Source organism: Rhinatrema bivittatum, chromosome 2 (assembly GCF_901001135.1).
Source record: "Rhinatrema bivittatum chromosome 2, aRhiBiv1.1, whole genome shotgun sequence".
Taxonomy (NCBI): Eukaryota; Metazoa; Chordata; class Amphibia; order Gymnophiona; family Rhinatrematidae; genus Rhinatrema; species Rhinatrema bivittatum.
Genome location: NC_042616.1, coordinates 82,396,291 through 82,416,729, shown reverse-complemented (window position 1 = coordinate 82,416,729; position 20,439 = coordinate 82,396,291). Strand labels below are relative to the sequence as shown.

The window sequence follows — 20,439 nt, the reverse complement described above, 5'->3', positions numbered from 1 at the left end:
TCACAGTGATAAATGTAATGCTGGGGTGTTTTTTTTCAGCACTCTCTATAGTAAAGTATTTTTGATACCATAAGCCATTCAATCTTCCTCCACTTAAAAGCTCTGGCAAATCCATCCTTGGATATTTTGAATAATTTCTTAGAGGCTGTTAGCAACAAGTCAGAATAGAAGAAAGTTGTTCTGATTGGAAGCCACTTCGTTCAGGGTCTCCCCAGGGGTCAGTTTTTTTTGCAGTATTTAGAACTTTTTTTTTTTACAGTCTGGGAGACTGATACGCAGACATGAGAAATATCTCAGGACTGCTCCTATGGCCAAGTCCAAAAGCAAAGCATATTCAAACAGCATTGCTTGAATTATCAAGAAGGGTGCCCACCCCGCAAAAATGTTGCTGGCAGTTTTGATTGTAAATATTACTACCCTTCTCATAAGACTTGGGGGTAACCTGCACGGAGTGGCAATTACTGCCACAAGAAACTTGCTGGACAGATTGGATGAGCTATTTTCTCTTTTTCTGCTGTCATCACTATCAGCCCGATCCAGTAAAGTCCGTGGGAGAGCGGACTAACGCCCGCTCTCCCGGCGCGCGCACCGGCCCCTCGCCGGTGCGAGCGATCCAGTATTTAAATTAGGCGACGCGGTGCAAACGAGGAAAAGGAGGCGCTAGGGACACTAGCGCGTCCCTAGCGCCTCCTTTTGGCCTGGAGCGGCGGCTGTCAGCGGGTTTGACAGCCGACGCTCAATTTTGCCGGCGTTGGTTCTCGAGCCCGCTGACAGCCACGGGCTCGGAAACCGGACGCCAGCAAAATTGAGCGTCCGGTTTTCGGCCCGACAGCCGCGGGCCGAATTCAAAATTTTTTTTTTTTTTTTTTTACTTTTTTTTACTTTTGGGGACCTCCGACTTAATATCGCTATGATATTAAGTCGGAGGGTGCACAGAAAAGCAGTTTTTACTGCTTTTCTGTGCACTTCCCTGGCGCCGGAAGAAATTAGCGCCGACCTTTGGGCGGCGCTAATTTCTTAGAGTAAAATGTGCGGCTTGGCTGCACATTTTACTTACTGGATCGCTCGGGAATACCTAATAGGGCCATCAACATGCATTTGCATGTTGAGGGCGCTATTAGGTGCCGCGGGTGGGCCGCGTGTTTTCCTCCCCTTACTGAATAAGGGGTAAGGGAAAACACGCGTCCAGAGCAGGGTGACAGTGCGCTCCGACGGAGCACACTTTACTGGATCGACCTGATTGTGTTTCTATCTGCGACCTATGATGGACTTGGGCATTATACAATTTACGCTGTTCAGCTATTTCTGCCACTGCATTCACTCTGGACCCGTTTTACTTAATTTGGCTGATCATATATAAAAGCATTTAATAAATGTAGGAGGAAAAACTTGCTCTCAATCTGAAGAGGAGGACCTTTGGATCAGTTGAACTGTAGTCAGTGACTTTTCAGACTCAGTACAACTAGATGAGCTAAATCTCCCTTTTAAGAATGAAATGAGAAATCTAGCTTTTTTTTTTTTTTTTTTTTTTTTTTAACTCCAAATTGATGTTAAATCTTATATCAGGAAGGTTGCCCAAACAGCTTTTTATAATCTGCCATTGGTCTGCCTGCAGACATATTTCATTCAGCCTGCTCATATGAGAACAGTTATACAAGCAATTGCCCTGACCGGGGCTGATTATTCTAATTACATCTATTTAGGTCTTCAAAAGTCCCTGATCAGGATTCTCCAACTCATTCAGAATGCAGCCCACCATATAGAAACATAGCAGAAAAAGACCAAATGGCCTATTTATTCTATCCATTATTACACAAGTATATACTGTGAGCACACTGGCCCAGCATTAAGCCTCCTTCACAGGTTTCAAATAGCATTGCAAATAAAGTATTAAATCCTTATGTTGGTCTTAAGGCCTTCCAAGGTAAAGGGTCCTATTTGAGAGCTAAGTGGGAGTTTGTCCTGTCTAACCATTTGCGATCTTCAGGAAAGACCTTTTTCTCCTCTTACTGAACAAAGCACAATTGCTTACCTGTAACAGGTGTTCTCCAAGGACAGCAGGATGTTAGTCCTCACATGTTCTTATGTTCTGATCCATGGGCACTGGAGGCACCAACTAAAATTGGACAATGCCATAAGAATTACCTGGCATGCGGTCGATGGCCAGCGGTCACTGATATGGGAGATGTTGGGAATTCACTTCTTTGCAGTCAATTCCTAACGACAATTTTAACCTATCGCGAAAGGGGACCCGATGATGGAGACGGGAAGAAATTAACTTTTCAATGGAAAACCTGAGAAAAGAGTTGAGCTCCACGAACTGCAAGGCAACTGCACCACAGGAGACTGAAGGGGGACCTCACGCTTACGCATGGATGGTGGCAGGCTGGGCGTGCGCTGGTCAAAGCTTCTAGAAACTTTGACAAAAAAAGTTTTCTATGCCGGGGGCTCCATCGGATTATGTCACCCACATGTGAGGACTACCATCCTGATTGTCCAAGAAGAATGCTCTTTTCCTTGAAAAATATAAGATGTTTTTCCATAGCAGGGTCTAGACTTCTGGAAACTCCCCCCACCCTTAGATCTCAGGGAAGAAAAAGATTATCTGGTCTTTCAGGGAGAAGTAAAAGTCATCTTTTCCCAGCAGGCTTTTGGGTCTCATGAATAATGTAAATGTTTTACATTTTTTATTTCTCAGTCATTGGTCTTAGATGAAGCCTTCAGGTATTGGACTTTTATTTACCCGTTGCAGCTTTTTTAGTCTATTATACTTGCTAATATGACCTCACTATATGTTCTCCTGTAGTGTTCTTCAAAACCAAGATTTAAGCTTAGGAAACAGAAGAGTTTTAGACATTGCAGGAAAGCCTTAAGCAACTGGTGTCTGTTTCTCCATCTGCGCATGTGTTTTATATGCATAAATCATTCTATAAAATTCTATAGGCAGGAGCAGCTGGTGGCAGGATACACACACACATACCCTCCCCTCACTACACAAATGTATGCTCCCTCACAGGTGACTGGAACACCCCCCCCCCCCCGCCCCCCACAAATACACACAACACATACACATTCCACCACCAAAAGCTGTAGCTCGCACACAAACCCCCAAACACTCATTTCCCACACACACAGCATTCAATTACGTACTGCTTTGCTCCAATATTATTTCTGATTATTCTGTAATACCAAAGAAAAAGTAATGCTTTAAAAAAAATCAAACTTAAAAATGAATGAACATGATAGAAAATATCTGAACTGACAGATCAGTAAATTTGTTATAGAAAGTCTCCAATTTCCATATATCAAATTCACATCCCAGAGTATAAATTTCATTATAGCGAAATTCTTTTACATGAGCTGCCACATGAGGCATTGATGTATTCAAGGAAGAAAATGAGGGGTCTCTAAACAGGATGAATTAGCCATATGTGGGTGACATCAGACGGCACAGACACAGACCCATTTCCATATGCTCAGTGAAACTTTACTGAGCATGTGCAACATTTCCCACTCGCACACTGCGCCACGCTATGTTTTCTAGAGTTTAAGCTTCAATGAAGTAGTTGGCTCTCCTGGAAGGCTGGGGGGTGTTAAAAATGGTTTATTCATCCTGCTGTTTACAGAGAGCCCTGTTTATATGTCAGCAAACTTGCTTTCTCCATTAAAAGGCAGGCATGAATTAGCCACTGCATGTTGGGAGTCCAAAGTTGAGGGTTGTACAGCAGAAGCACTTAAGAGATAAGAAACATAAGAAATTGCGATACTGGGTCATCCTGTTTCCAACGGTGGACAATCCAGGTTACAAGTACCTGGTAAGTACCCAAACAGTAAATAAATCCCATGCTACTAAAGTCAGTAATAAGTAGTGGCTATTCCTTAAGTCACTGATTAATAGCAGTTTATGGACTTCTCCCCTAGGAACTTGTCCAAACCTTTTTTAAACCCAGCTATGCTAACTGCCTTTACCACATTCACTGGCAATGAATTCCAGAACTTAATTGTGTGTTGAGTGAAAAATAATTTTCTCCAATTTGTTTTAGTTGTGCTACTTGCTAACTTCATGGAGTACTCCCTAATCCTTGTATTACCTGAAAGAATAAGATTTATATTTACCCATCTAGTTCTCTCATAATTTGACAGACCCCTATCATATCCTACCCTCAGCTGTCTTCTCCAAGCTGAACAGCCCCACCCTCTTTAGCCTTTCCTCATAGGAAAACCATTCCATTTATCATTTTGGTCGCCATACTCTGTACCTTTTCCAGTGCAATGATATTTTTTGAGAAGCAGCGACCAGAATTGCAAACAGTACTTAAGATGTGGTCTCACCATGGAGCGATGCAAAGGTATTACCGACATTCTCCATTTCTTTCCTAATAATTCCTAACATTGTTTGCTTTTTTGACTGCTGCAGCACATTAAGCTGATGATTTCAAAGTATCATCCACTATGACACCTAGATCTTATTCCTGGGTGGTAACTCCTAATATTGAACCTAACATCATGTAACTACAGTGTGGGTTACTTTTCCCTACGAGCATCACTTTGTACTTGTCTACATTAGGTTTCAATTGCCATTTGGATACCCAAACATATAGAAACAGAAATGATGGTAGAAAAGGACCAAATAGTTCATCCAGTCTGCCCAGTAAGCTTATGGTAGTTTGTGTTGTGCTGTGTAGGTTACCGCAAATAGACAAACTACCTTCTATCCCTTCTGCAATGTCACTCAAAGATATTGAACAGAACAGGCCCCAATACAGACCCCTGTGGCAGTCCACTTAACAGTTTTCTCTTCAGACTAGGTTCCATTTACCATTACACGTTGTCTCCTATCCAACCAGTTTGTAATCCACTCTACTACCTTGGCACTCACTCAAGCTTCTCATTTCGTTCACAAGCCTCCCATGTGGAACGGTATCAAAAGCTTTGCTGAAATCCAAATAGATGACATTGCATGCTCTTCCTCGATCCAATCCTCTAGACACTCAATTAAAAAAAATAAATCAGATTTATCTGACAGGACCTTCCTCTGGTGAATCCATGCTGCCTCAGGTCCAGCAACTTACTGGATTGTAGATAGTTCAGTATCTTCTTTCAGCAGCATCTCCATTAATTTTCCCACCACCGAAGTGAGGCTAACTGGTCTGTAGTTTCCAGCCCTCCTCCCTGCTACCACTCTTATGAAGCGGGACCATAACCACTGTTCTCCAATCTCACGGCACCACTCCCATTTCCAAGGATCTATTGAACAGGTCATTTAGCGGCCCCACCAGGACATCCGAGTTCTCATAGTATCCTGGGATGTAAATCATCCAGCCCCACAGACTTGTCCACATTCAAGCTTTCCTTGCTCTTCCCATACATACTCTTCTGAAAAAGGAGCTGTGTCTAGCCCATTCCCTTCTATGGTCTTGTCAACCAGCAATGGTCTTTCTCCTGGGTCTTTAGTTAACACAGAACTGAAGAATTTGTTTAATATTTCTGCCATTTCCTTGTCAGTCTCAGCACAGTGCTCCTCATCACCTTTCAATTTCACTATACCACTTCAGGCTTTCCTCTTTATATCTGAAAAACGTTTTGTTACCTCCATCTCTTGGGCAATCCTTTCTTCGTGACCTTTTGCTTTTCTGATTTGTCTCCCTCATTTTCACCAGATAATGATCCCTGTGTTCTCCTCTTTTTGGGATCCTTTATACTTCTTGAAAGCTGACTTTTTGCCTTTATTTTTGCAGCTACCTCCTTTGAGAACCAAATTGGTTTCTTTTTCCTTGAACTTTTGTTTACTTTTCTAATATGGTTTTGTTGCCTTTGTAATACCTACTTTTAATTTAGCCCAAAGTTCCACCTCATCCATTTTCTCCCAGTATCCTAGCTCCTTCTCCAGGTACATCCCCATTTTGTCAAAGCCCGTATATTAGAAATTCAAATCTCGGGTCTGTGTGTGACTTCCTTGTATCTTATTCGCAATATCAAACCCTACAGTCTGATGGATCACTTGTTCTCAGGTGGGTACCTGCTGGACATTATCACCATTTGTGAGCACTAGGTTCAGGATTACACCATCCCTCATGGGATTCATTATCATTTGTTTGAGCATAGCCCCTTGGAGAGCATCCAGTATCCTACTACTTCTCAGATTCCACAGAAGGGATATTCCAGTCTACATCCAGCAGATTAAAATATCTAAGGGGCAACACTTTTCCCATCTTTTTGATGTCTAATCAGATCTTTGTCCAGCTCCTGTCTGAAATAGAGGCCTGTACACCACACTGATGTAAATGGAAGCATCTTTTTTTAGGCTACCCATAATGCTTCTTCCCTACCCCATGTCCTCTTCATTTCAATTGCCTGGATATTGCTTCTGACAAAGCTCTACTCCTCCCCTTTCCTGTCCTCTCTGTCCTTCCTTAAGTTATAGCCAAGGATGGCTATATCCCAGTCACGTGGCTCCATAAACCATGTTTCTGTAACACAGCAACGATGTCCAGATCAGCTTCCACCATCAGAGCCTGCAGGTCTGGGATTTTATTGCTCAGACCACGAGCAGTTTTTGCTCATAGCTCTCCAGCATCTCTCCTTCAGGTTATCGCTCTTGACTACTTTTGTGCCTTATTCAGTAGATTTGTTATCCCCTTCACCCATTTCAAAGAGATTTGGGGGGTGACATTACAAATTCCTTCTGCTACCCTCATCCTCTAGTTTAAATTTCTTTTAGCATAGGATTTAAATGTATCACTTAGGATCATTTTTCCTGCCACACATGGATGTAAGCCTTCTTTGAGAGAATTTTACTGTTCCGTACATGGCCCCAGCCCCCAATATGTCCAAAACTTTGCTCCCTATACCAAGTTTTGAGCCATGCATTGAAGTTATTTATATGGCTTAAGACTCTCTCTCCCCTTTCTATGAACAGGTAACACTTCTGAAAAGGCAATAGTCTTCATCATGTAGCTAACCTGCTTCGCCAGAGTCTGGAAGCCTCTCTGTATCACTTGGATGTTGTTGGTTCCCAGATGGATAACTTCAGAGTCCTTACTTTCTTCTTTGATTGTATTGACTATCTGAACCAGTCGATGACCCTGGAAAGCCTTTAACTAGAGTGCTTCCTTTGAAAAGAGTTCGCAAATTAGTGTTTCTGATGACTGAATCACCCAGCACAACAGCTTTTTCTTATGTTATTAGTTGTATTACAGAATTTGTGCGCATTGGGTTTCTTCCTTCCTTTCAGATACCACGTCAATCTCCACTGCTAGAGCTTAGTCATTATCTGATACAGAGAAGGCATTTTGTAGTTGAGAGAATGTGTTTGCAACACAGGTCTTACTTTACCAGAGCCCACTGTAATCCATTAATTCTTGGGTTCCTGAATGCTCTGTGCAAATGTGTGGCTGTGGCTGGGGGGGAAGGGAGGAGGAGACATGTTGGCTGCACCATTGTGAAGAATGGGTGACTTTGGGTCACAGGTCTTATCCTACTGAGCCCACTGTAAACCACTTCTTTCTAGGCTTGAATTTTCTGTGGTAATGGGGAAATGATACCTGAATACTGTAAAGTGGGTGAGGATTTCTTGGTGGTTGCTGATACTCTTTATTGCAACAAATTCAGCATTAAGTTGACCCAACTCCTTTTTTCATGGAAGACAGTATTAACAAAAGCAAGCCAGCCCTAAGTTTCCAAATGGCTTCCCTCAAGATAAAGGCTCCACAACTGTTACATTGGATAGCCCTAATTTTGCTAATTTGATAGAGAACACCTAAAGAATTACCAAATTATCAGTTAACAACTATGTATCCCAGACAAACTATATTAGAAGAACAAATCCAGGGGTGGGTGGATAATGGGGTAGAGTGGGATGGAATTAAACAGTTGATGTTAGCTACTATAATTTTAATGAAGTTATAGGGGATATTGTAGGATCCCCTGTATACTTAAACAAAAAAAACAAAAAAAAACTAACATTTCTCTTAGCACTGCTAACACTTCCTGCCCTTTCAGTGCTGCAGTCTGTGCAATCCCCTCCAAGACACACCAACAATCAAATATACAAAACGTTTACACTATATTTCAAAATTTAATGTAGTAATTTAGCTAAACATTTGGAGCACTTGTGGACAGGAATTAATGTGAAACCAGACTGGCACTGACTCTGCTATTCACAAAACTTTCTGCTGCTGAACTGGATCAGCTGCACCCAAAGACAAGCTGAAGTTATTTAATTAATTTTTCCCTCCTCTTCCACTATCAATATCTGTACTCCACACTTAAACACATAATAAATTGTCATGCTGGGTCAGACCATGGGTCCATCAAGCCCAGCATTCTGTTTCCAACAGAGGCCAAATCAGGCCACAAGAACCTGGCAAGTACCCAAACACCAAGATCATCCCATGCTACTGATGCCAGTAATAGATTCCATTCCCTAAGTCAACTTGATTAATAGCAGTTAATGGACTTCTCCTCCAAGAACTTATCCAAACCTTTTTTAAACCCAGCTACATTAACTGCACAAACCACATCCTCTGGCAACAAATTCCAGAGCTTAATTGGGCATTGAGTGAAAGAATTTTCTCCGATTAGTCTTGAATGTGCTACTTGCTAACTTCATGGCATGCCCCCTAGTCCTATTATTCGAAAGTGTAAATAATCGATTCACATCTACTCGTTCAAGACCTCTATCATATCTCCCCTCAGCTGTCTTCTCCAAGCTGAACAGCCCTAACCTCTTCAGCTTTTCCTCATAGGGTAGCTGTTTCATCCTCTTTATCATTTTGGTTGCCCTTTTCTGTACCTTCTCCATTGCAACTATCTTTTTTGAGATGTGGCGATCAGAATTGTACACAGCATTCAAGGTGCAGTCTCACCATGGAACGATAGAGGAATTATGACATTTTCCATTTTATTAACCATTCCCTTCCTAATAATTCCTGACATTCTGTTTGCTTTTTTGACTGCTGCAGCACACAGCCGTCAATTTCAAAGTATTATCCACTATGATGCCTAGATCTTTTGCCTGGGTGGTCGCTCCTAATATGGAACCTAACATCAGGTAACTATAGCAAGGGTTATTTTTTCCTATATGCAACACCTTGCACTTGTCCATATTAAATTTCATCTGCCATTTGGATGCCCAATCTTCCAGTCTCGCAAGGTCCTCCTGTAATATAATCACAATCTGCTTGTGATTTAACTACTCTGAATAATTTTGTATCATCCGCAAATTTGATAACCTCACTCGTCTTATTCCTTTCCAGATCATTTATAAATATTGAAAAACACCGGTCCAAGTACAGATCCCTGAGGCACTCCACTTTTTACCCTTTTCCATTGAGAAAATTGACCATTTAATCCTACTGTTTCCTGTCTTTTAACCAGTTTGCAATCCAAGAAAGGACATTGCTTCCTATCCCATGACTTTTAGTTTTCTTAGAAGCCTCTCATGAGGGACTTTGACAAACGTCTTCTGAAAATCCAAATACACTACATCTTCCGGTTCACCTTTATCCATTTTTATTAACCCCTTCAAAAAAATGAAGCAGATGTTAGGCAAGACTTCCCTTGGGTAAATCCATGTTGATTGTGTTCCATGTTCCATTAAACCATGTCTTTCTATATGCTCTGTGATTTTGATCTTTAGAATAGTTTCCACTATTTTACTCGGCACTGAAGTCAGGCTCACTAGTCTATAGTTTCCTGGATCACCCCTGGAGCCCTTTTTTAAAATTGGGGTTACATTGGCCACCCTCCAGTCTTCAAGTACAATGAATGATTTTAAAGATAGTTTACACATTTTAACTAGTAGATCAGAAATTTCATTTTTGAGTTCTTTCAGTACCCTAGGAAGCATACCATCCGGTCCAGGTGATTTGCAAATCTTTAGTTTGTCAATCTGGCCTACTACACCTTCCAGGTTCACAATGATTTGGTTCATCTGACACATCACCCTTGAAAACCATCTTCGGAACTGATATCTCCTCAAAATCTTCATTAGTAAACATGGAAGCAAAGAATTCATTTAGTCTTTCTGCAATGGCCTTATCTTCCCTGAGAGCCCCTTTAACCCCTTTGTCATCTTATGGTCCAACCAACACCCTCACAGCTTTCTTGCTTCGTATATATTTTAAAAAGTTTTTATTATGAGTTTTTGCCTCTATGGCCAAGTTCATTTCAAATTCTCTCTTCGCATGTCTAATCAATGTTTTACACCCTTAACTTGACAATGCTTATGCTTTTTCCTATTTTCTCCATATGGATCCTTCTTCCAATTTTTGAAGGATTTTTTTTGGCTAAGATAGCCTCTTTTACCTCACCTTATAACCATGACTAATCGTTTTGCCTTCCTTCCACCTCTCTTAATGCGTGGAATACATCTGGACTGCACATCTAGGATTGTATTTTTAAAACAACATCCATGCCTGTTGAACGCTTAACCTTTGCAGCTGCACCTTTCAGTTTTTTTCTGACAATTTTCCTCATTTTATCAAAGTTTCCCTTTTGAAAGTAGTGTTAGAGCTGTAGATTTACTTTTATTGGAGCCTCTGTTGGGGTGCCCTAATTATTTCATTAGTATCCTTCAAGGATACATTCCTCCGAACCACACACTGAGTGACTGTCTGCTTTCCCCCTTGTTCTAGTTTAAAAGCTGCTCTACCTTTTAAAAAGTTAGTGCCAGCAGCTTGGTTCCACTCTGGTTAAGGTAGAGCCCATCCTTACAAAATTGAATTCCACTTCCCTGCACAATTCTCATCCACACATTGAAACTCTGGAGCTCTGCCTGCCTCTGGGGACCTGCATGTGGTACAGGAAGCATTTCAGAGAATGCCACCCTAGAGGTTCTGGATTTCAGCTTTCTACCTAAAATGCTACATTTGGCTTCTGGAACCTATGTCATTGGTGCCCACATTTACCAAGACAGCTGGCTACTCCCCAGTACTGTCTATAATCCTATCTAGGTGACGCGTGAGGTCTTGCACCTTCGCACCAGGCAGGCAAGTTACCAGGCAGTCCTCACATCCACCAGCCACCCTATCTACATTTCTAATAATTGAATCACTAACTATGATGGCCAGCCTAACCCTTCCCTCCTGGGCAGTACCCCCTGGGAGACTTGTCCTCAGTGTGCTTTCACTGCTAAAGTCTGTGCAATCCCCTCCAAGAGACACCAACAATGCAAATATACAAAGCTTTTTTTACTATATTTCAAAGATTTAATGTAGGAGTAGCAGCGTAGTGGTTCGAGCAGCAGTCTATGACCCAGGGAAACCAGGATTCAAATGCTGCTGTTACTCCAAATGAACTTGGGCAATTCACTTTACCCTCTGTTGCTCAGGTACAAAATTAGATTATAAGCCCTGTGGGGATAGGGAAATACCTATAGTACATGCATGTAATCTGCTTTGATGTACACTTTGAAGTGCCAAAAAGCAGAATACAAAAATCTAAATAAGTTCAAGTAAGTTTGACAATCCAGTGGGAGCACAGATAGGAGATTACCTTGCTGGTGGCTGGAAAGAATAATTAAGTACCGCTTGGAGACATTTTTAAAATCTAAACGTACTGGGGAAAACTAAACTACTGGGGTATATTATTTAGTGCGTTTGTTGCCTGACTACCTGTTTAAAACAAAAAGACAAACAGAACTTTAAAATAACACACACATATAGGTAGTCAAAGAGTCAAGCAAGAAAGAGAACTTTGTATATTTGTATTTCCCAACCCTCCCATCCCTAGCTTATCCTTTAATTTATAGGCAGGTATCACTTTCACACTTAAAATAAAAAAAATACAAAAATAAAATCAGCCTTTTAACTTAAATTTCAGAAATTCACCTTACCTTATCCAAAGTTTGATCATTCCCTTATACGTTACTACCAGATAACCTATACACTAATACATTTAAAGGACTAATTGTATGCAATTCTACACCCATAGCAACCTCAAACTTAACTAGTAACTGAACAAATTTAAGATTAAGGCAGCAGTCCAGCAGCAAGAAGAGTGACTCCCAGTCTTTTACATCGAGTGTCACATGTTTGATTTTTTACCCACTGGTGAGAAGTTGTATGTATGCATGCGATGCAAAGAGCTGCTGTCTCAGAGAATGAGCCCAATCTCTGGAGGCTAGAGTGGCAAACTTGGAGGAGCTGAGGCAGACAGAGGTATATAAATGAGACTTTATGGACATAGTCGCCAAGTCCCAAGTCCAGTCTGGCATCCCTGGTGCTGCCTTGGATGAGGAAGGTCTCATGAACCGAGAGCATCAACCTGGTGCAGCAGGAAAGGATCCTGGTAAGCAAGGACCTGCTCTCCAGATGGTGCACTGTCCTCTGGCACAGAGGACTTGTCTCCCAGAGCTTCTGCCGAGGAGGGAAGGGTCAGGTTGGTCGTCATAGTTGGTGTTTCGATTAGCAGCAATGTAGATAGCTGGTGGGCTTGAGGATAGTCTGGTAACAATGCCTACCTGGTGCAAAGGCCTCACGCGTCACCTAGATAGGATTTTAGACAGTGCTGGGGAGGAGCCGGCTGTCGGTAGCACATGTGGGCACCAATGGCATAGAAAAAATGAGAGGGGGAGGTTCTGGAAGCCAAATTTAGGCTCTTAGGTAGAAAGCTGAAATTCAGAACCTCCAGGGTAGCATTCTCTGAAATGCTTCCTGTTCCACCCACAGGTCACCAGAGGCAGGCAGAGCTCCGGAGTCTCAATGCGTGGATGAGACGATGGTTCAAGGAAGAAGGATTCAGTTTTCTAAGGAACTAGAGAACCTTTTCCGAAGGAATGGGCTCCACGTTAACCAGGGTGGAACCAGGCTGCTGGCGCTAACCTTTAAAAAAAGAGATAGAGCAGCTTTTAAAACTAGAACAAAGAGGAAAGCTGACATTCGCACAGCAGCGCATAGTTCAGAGGGAGGTATCTTCAAAGGATACTAATGAAGCAGAGTTAGGGGATCCCAACAGAGGTTCCAGTAATAAAAGTAGTCCAAGTGTCTGTAATTAAAACCTCACCTGAGTTAAAAGATTCCAATTTATCACTGACAACTGAAAAGCAGAATGTTAATACAAACAAAAAACACACTTTGAAATGTTTGTATGCTAATGCCAGAAGCATAAGATGGGAGAAAGCACAGCTGCTTACCTGTAACAGGTGTTCTCCTAGGACAGCAGGATGTTAGTCCTCACATATGGGTGACATCAGATGGAGCCCAGCACAGAAAACTTGCCAAAGTTTCTAAAACCTTTGACTGGCAGATTGAGCATGTCCAGCCTGCTACTATCCGCGTGTCCACGCAAGCTCCCCCTTCAGTCTCGTAACATAGCAAAAATACAAGTGAGAAAAACACAATAAACCAAAGGCGAACCCAACATCATGGGGAGGTGGGCGGGATTCCTAAGGACTAACATCCTGCTGTCCTAAGAGAACATCTGTTACAGGTAAGCAACTGCACTTTTTCCTAGAACAAGCAGGATGGCAGTCCTCACAAGTGGGTGATTACAGAGCTCCAGACTGCCCCCTGTGATCAGAGGGACCCACAAATGCAGAACAAGATGCCAACAGGCACAACGCAACTACAGCAATGTGGGAAAAGGGACAGTCTGGCCCCACAGAGAGCATGAGAATAACTGGTTTCAGGATTGGAACAGACTGCAGAGGAGAGACTGGCCAAAAGCGCTGTTCTGGTGACTATCCCTGTCGAGACAGTAGTGCGCCGCGAACATGTGGAGAGAACTCCAGGTCACAGCTCTGCAGATTTCAGCAATAGGGACCGCATGCAGGGGGGCCACTGACATTGCCATAACCTGCACAGAGTAAGCTTTCACCCTGCCAGCCAGCTGGAGGCCTGCTTGCTCATAACAGAAGGAAATGCAATCTGCTAGCCAGCTGGATAGGGTCTGCTTCCCCATTGCTGCTCCCAGTCAGGTGTCAAAAGACACAAAGAGCTGGCTGGACTGTCTGTGACTCGCTGTATGGTCCAAGTAGAAAGAAAGCGCCCGCTTACATTCCACGGTACGAAGGGCACATTCCCCCAGGTGGGGATGATGTCGTGGGAAGGATAATTGATTGGTTGATGTGGAAAGCAGTCACCACCTTCGGCAGAAATTTTGGATGCGTGTGCAGCACCACACGATCATGGAAGAATTTCGTGTAGGGAGCGTACGTAACCAGGATCTCAGTGACCCTGTGAGCGGAAGTGATCACCACCAGGAACATAACTTTCCAGGTGAGGAACTTCAGGTCACAGGATTGGAGAGGCTCGAACAGATGCCATTTGAACCTCGCCAGGACAACGTTGAGATCCCTCGGGGTTGCTGGCAGGCGAAGCATGGGTTTCAGTTGAACCAGGCCCCGTATGAAACGCCCGACCAGTGGCTGGACTGAAATGGGCGCCCCAGCAATCCCCTGGTGGTAGGTGCCGCGGGCGCTGAGTTGTACTCAGATTGAGCTGGTCTGGAGGCAAGACTTGGACAGGTGCCACAGATAATCCAGCAGGCAGGGGAGCGGGAAGGAGAACGGGTCCAGTCAAAGGCCCCCTGCACCAGATGGAGAAACGCTTCCCAATTTAAGCTGTAAGATTTTCAAGTGGAAGGTTTCCGGGATTCAATCAAGATCCTGGAGACCTCGTCCGAGAGCTGCAGGGGCTGGAGGATCATGCGCTCAACATCTACGCTGTGAGGGCCAGGGCCCGGAGGCTTGGGTGGCACAAGGTGCCCTGGTTCTGCGATAGGTCGGGAGCCATCCCCAGCAGAATCGGTGCACTCAAAGACAGGTCCTGGAGCAGAGGAAACCATACCTGCCTTGGCCAGGAGGGTGCCACCAGATCATTTATTTTTTTATTTATTTTATTTATTTGTGTTTTTCTATACCGGCATTCACGGAAGTTCGTATCATGTCGGTTTACATAAAACAAGGGGTGAGCAATACATTATAACGTACATAGCTAAAACGTAAGAGTATACATTACAAAAGTATAACAAGTGCATAGAAGAAAAAGTTACAATAGAACAGGGGTTATTCTAACTGGGATTAGAGTTAGAGGAGAGATAAAAAGTTTAACGAGAAGTAAAACATTGTAGTGATTGGTTGGTATTGTCTGTTTCAGTTTAATAGAAGATGCTCAGTGTTGCTGCATTTGATGGAAGTGAATCATTAAGGGTCCGGAAATGCTTTCATTTCATTTCATGGTTCCCCCCGTCCTCTTGCAGCTTCATCAGAGTCCTTGAGAGAAGTGGAATTGGGGGGTATGCGTACATGAGACCTTGTCACCAGTGAAGGGAGAACAAGTCGCAGGCCAGATGGTCCTCCTCCGGAATCAGGGAGCAGAAAGTGCTCACTTTGTGATTGTGGGGGGAGGCGAACAGGTCCATATCTGGCGTGCCCCAGCGACTGAATCGGCTGGCTGCTGTTCAAGGACCACATGTATGGCTGGAAGGACCGGCTGAGGCAGTCCGCCAACGTGTTTAGGTGGCCCATAGATACATCCCCCTTGAAAAGCCTAATCTCAGACCTACAACGCCTCCTGACAGAGGGGGGGAAGGAGCCTGTGCCTCCCTGCTTGTTGATGTACCACATCGCCACCTGGTTGTCCATTCTGATGAGGATGACCTTGGAGGACAGCCTGTCCTGGAAGGCCCACAGAGCATATCGGATTGCCCATAACTCCAGAAAATTTATCTGGCAATGGAACTTGGCCGCAGTCCAAAGGCCCTGAATGTGCAGTCTGTGTGGGCCCCCCACCCCTGAAGCGAGGCGTTGGTGGTGAGGATCACTTGGGGTGGAGCGGGCTGAATGTGAGTCCTATTACCAGATTTGACCGGATTTCCCCACCAGGCTAGGGAAAGATGGAGAGGGTCTGTGACAGTCACTGGTGCTTCCAGATCCTGGGATGCCCGCCACCATTGACACCGCAAGGCTCACTGCGGGTCCCTCATGCAGAGGCAGGTCAAGTGGAGTCATGAGGACTGAGGCCATCATATGGCCCAGCAGGCAGAGCAGCAGACGGGCTGGTACCGTCACTTTGTTGCAAACGAGGTTAGCCAGTGAAGAGACTGACTCCTGGCACCAGAAACCTGAAGATGCTTCACGCCACGACAAAGCAGGTTAATCTGCTTGGCCTCACACCAAAGCTTAGGACTCTTACCCATCGGTGCCTTCCAAAAGGCCTCCCCATCTTCCATGTCCGATACTGCCTATGGCCTAACGACACATGAGCACAGCTGTAAGTTTCATAATTCGTAGTCCATAACCAAATATCAATAAAGTATCTGATCATAATATAGTGCCCACTTATTTGGGTCTTAAACCCACTTAATGCAGGTTTCTTGGCCCTGGACTTCAACTGTGACATCTTTTTTTGTTAGAACTTAAATGTTCTATTGAATGTGCTGCCAAGGAAGCAGTAAAAAAAAAAGTTTTACTAATTAGGAAGAGAAAAAGCATCACTGGGCTTTAAGAGAAAAATCTGATAGAGAAAATGAGACATCTGTGCGTTAGTTCGGATGAAGAAAGAATGAAGGGCTTATGAGGCAGTGTTTGGATATATGAACTGGTGCATGATCTATAAAGTTTTACTGAGCTTTTGAGAGATGGGCTTGTGTCAGCACTGTCGCATGTCATTTGTGCCTGATTACTGACAGAGAAGGGGGGGTCACATGAATAATGTGTAATATAAAAAAGACAAAGTGGCAGAATTTAGCCAGGGTCTGAACCTAAAAGGAGGATGAAAATAAAGAGCTGAAAGTTACTCTAAGGTGATGGTGGTTCAAAGGAGAATAACGATAAAGAATGGTGGTTTGAAAGTGAGGGCAAAACGAGTTCAGCTTTGGACATGCCAAGTTAAAGGTGACAATGTGAAAGTGGAATCTAGGAAAAAATGGCAAGTGAGCCTTTTACCCCAGCTTACACAGAAGCTGGAGAGGTTGAGTAGAAATATGATGTAGTTATCTGAACAAACTGTACAAAACATTTTGAGATAAAAAATGTTTAATTGGTTAGTGCAAAATTTTCTTCAGTAACTCATTTCCAAAAGGTTTTATCAAAAGGTTAAGAAACAAAATATAGGAATTTATATTTGTTTTCATTTTACCTGCCCTGCTGAAGGAACTGCTGCTGGAGCCTGAACAATGTTAGGGACAGCAACCTGAGAAGGCTGTGCAGGGGCCTGTCCTGCTGGTTGAGGTAGCTGAGCAGGTGTTTGTGCTGGCGCGTTGAGAAAGGTACCTGTGGAATCTGTTGCTGGAAATAGCTATAAAATAAAGAAATAATGTAAACTGATGGGAGAAAAGTTGCTGCATGGTTAGAAAATGTACTTCCTGACTTATTACTGGGTACTTTTATTTTAGGTCAGAGGTTTTCTGGCCTGTCCTCAATTTCCCACTAGCCAATTGGGTTTTCAAGGTATCTACAATCAATATAGATAAGATAGCTGCATGCCCTTCCTCCACTATATGCAAATCTCTCATATGCATATTCATTATAGATATCCAAAAAACCCAATTGGCTAAGAAATACTTGAGGACAAGGCTGAAAATCCCTGTTCTATGTCTTATCCTCTCTATAACACTTTTTCAGTAGGAAAATTCCTTAGGAAACAAATCCATTCCACTGCACAGCAGGATTACTCTAACCTTGGATTTTTTGTATTCTTATATAAATCGAGCTGCCTATGTTTACATTGACAGCCTTAATCAAATGGCAACATATTTAGCAAAATTATAGCTAGTTATTTTCAATGTTCAGACTTTATAACAGGTTTTATTAGCCAATCCACTGAAGATGGAGAACCATTTATCAGCAATGTCACAACAACTTCAATAAGCCCACTGAAAGAGTATGCTAATTTTCACCCTTGCTTGTATTGCTGTTTTCTGAGCTGCAAACACAAACAATTAAAAGTTAATAGCTATGAACATATAATTCAGTACATTTATTAGCAAGAATGATAAGCAATTGAGAGGTTAAATCAAGAATAATTTAATCAAGGAGCTAACATTTCTGTCAATTATTTTGACCAGGGTAAAAATATTCATAGGTTGCTCCTATATTCTCTAGATCAGTGGTTCTCAACCTTTTTTCTATCAGGACACACCTGAGAGATGATGCATACATGCGTGACACACTGAACACATGACCATCATGGGACTAATATAAGCATATGCTCTGCATCCACAGGAGTCCCCCACTTCCTAACAATGGGTGCAGAGCAAAACTAAGACATTTCCCTGTACAACTCACCATACAAAAAAGATATACTCTAATTCTGGTGTCATCTTAACAGCATCACAAACTCCCTCTACTACCAGGTGCATTGCAAAATAATACAAACAAATCCCACTCTGTACATGTCTATCAAACCTGCCATACCTCAGCAACACTAACTCCAAGAAATGAAATAGCAATAGCCCTACCCATGAAAAGGCAGCAGCTCACCACCAGTGCAATATCATATTGAGAAAATACAAATAAAGTTGATACAAACCTGTAGTCAAGTATCTCATCTCAGTACATAGACACAGAACACAGACAGACCTGCCTTCACCAAATATAGAATAAAAGTCCACAAGTTACAAATGTGGAAACCCCAAGACCACCTTCTGCATGCAGTGCAAAACTGGAGACTAGAAACAAAAATATATATTTCCACCTACACTAAGCAAAGTTCAAAGAGAGAAGAAATGCATGTTCTCAAAACTGACATAGTATGGCCCTTGTACCCAGTCACTCCCCTCCAAGCCCCCCATCATCCCTCATTTCTTCCAACTACTCAGTCATCCCTTCACATGCTCATATCCCTGTCCAATATTCCCGATACCCCCCACCCCACGTCCTCTTCCCCATGCTGCCTCTTCTCTCCCCTGTTCAACTCTTTTTGCCCTTTCCTCTCCCCTTCCCTACCCAGAATGCCTCTGACCACCTTTCTTACCCCTTCCTGCTCAGCATCCCCCATTCTCCGCTGCCCTCTTCCCAATCCAGCAGCCCCACACCTCCATCTCTCTCCACTACCATCTCTCTTCCATGCCCAGCAGCCTCAACCATTCCCCTCCTGCACCTCTCCCTACCCATCAACCCCAACCTCCTTCCCACCACTCCTTCCTATCCAGCAGATTCCTGACTCCCTATTTCCCATGCCTTCCTGCCTAGCAGACTCTTGAATGCCTTCTTGTCCAGTACATTTACCCCTCCTCCTGGCTCCCAGCCAGCAGAAAAGACTTCAGTCCATTCCAAAGTTTCCCTCCCTCTTTATCAGCAGCAGATGAGGGCAAGAAAGATTGAGGAGAGGAAGATGAGAAGGCAGCGGATCTATAGAGCATGCACATTTCTCCCTTATGCTTCTGCTTTCACATCCAGGCCCCATGGGGTAAAGACAGCATCAGCAGCCTCACTGCCAGGCCAGGCAGGGGAAGATAAAGTTGGTGTTCTGCCAGGCCCATATGAACAGGAGTTGGTGATATCACGCTCTGATCTGGGTGAAGGAGGGAACAAGCTCCCACTGGCCAAGAAGAGGAGAAGGAAGCAAGAGCAGCTTCCTGTCATATCCAATGAAAGAGAAGTCAGCCAACTCCTGCCCAGACTGATGAGAAAAGATCAGTCTTCTGCTGGCTCTGCGAGACACCTTCTGGGACTTCGCGGCACACTAGTGTGTCCCGGCACACCTGCTGAGAACCACTGCTCTAGATCAAGCAAATGGCACACTTGTCTACCCATAAATGAAAAACTGATATATTTCAGAGGGCACAGCAGTTACATTATTTTAAAGTGTGCAATAAGCACAAAAATCACTTAAAACTCTTCATATTTAAACAACTTTCATGCACATCATGGCTTGTTGTATAATACTGTGGAAATGTATTCTCCTTTAAATGTGGTATTTTAAGAAAGATGTGTTTGCATATGAAAATGGATGTAACCTCTAACATCAGTACTCCCTACACTCCACCGATTTTCATTGCTGGGATGGTGGTGGGATTGTCATTGTTCATTCTTAGGTATACAACAGCACAATAGATAGATGGTATATTTGCCACTGAAAGCTCTGGGAGGAAAATAAAACCTTGATAAAATTGGATTAAGTACATTTTCTGATTTCTTAACTATTCAATCTTCATGTTTATTAATGCACTAAAAACTTTTTTAGTCTAGTTGAGTACCAATTGTGTGTTTTGTTTTGTCTTATCTTTATTATACAATAGTGCTTATTTTTACTTGATATTTGAGTGAGACAACATAAGCCATCTTGAGCATGCAAGGCGCCCTTCTCATGCTTGCTGAATTGTATATTGTGTTGCAGAAAATCCTGAAAAGGGAAACATTTTTAGCTTGCTATTTTCCAAACTACATCTGCCATTAGAAGTGCAAGCTGCTCTCTTAAACATACTTAAGAAATAGTCTATTCTATTTCCCAATGATAGCATCAATTTTTTCCTGGTTTATTTATGGATTCTCAA

The 20,439-nt window shown here is 43.0% G+C and overlaps 1 protein-coding gene across 5 annotated transcripts in view; it reads right to left on the bottom strand.

The window, feature by feature from the left end:
* Positions 1 to 20,439, bottom strand: part of OXSR1 (oxidative stress responsive kinase 1) — a 330,066-nt gene that overhangs the window by 45,948 nt on the left and 263,679 nt on the right. For 2 of the 5 annotated variants that reach the window (XM_029588383.1, XM_029588380.1), the window contains exon 13: positions 17,082 to 17,240. The exons of 2 other annotated variants lie outside the window; for them this stretch is intronic. In XM_029588383.1, coding sequence (XP_029444243.1) covers positions 17,082 to 17,240 — 159 coding nt within the window. Of the gene's footprint in view, positions 1 to 15,611; positions 15,615 to 17,081; positions 17,241 to 20,439 lie in introns of all 5 variants that reach the window. One more of the 5 variants, XM_029588379.1, reaches the window with a different exon arrangement.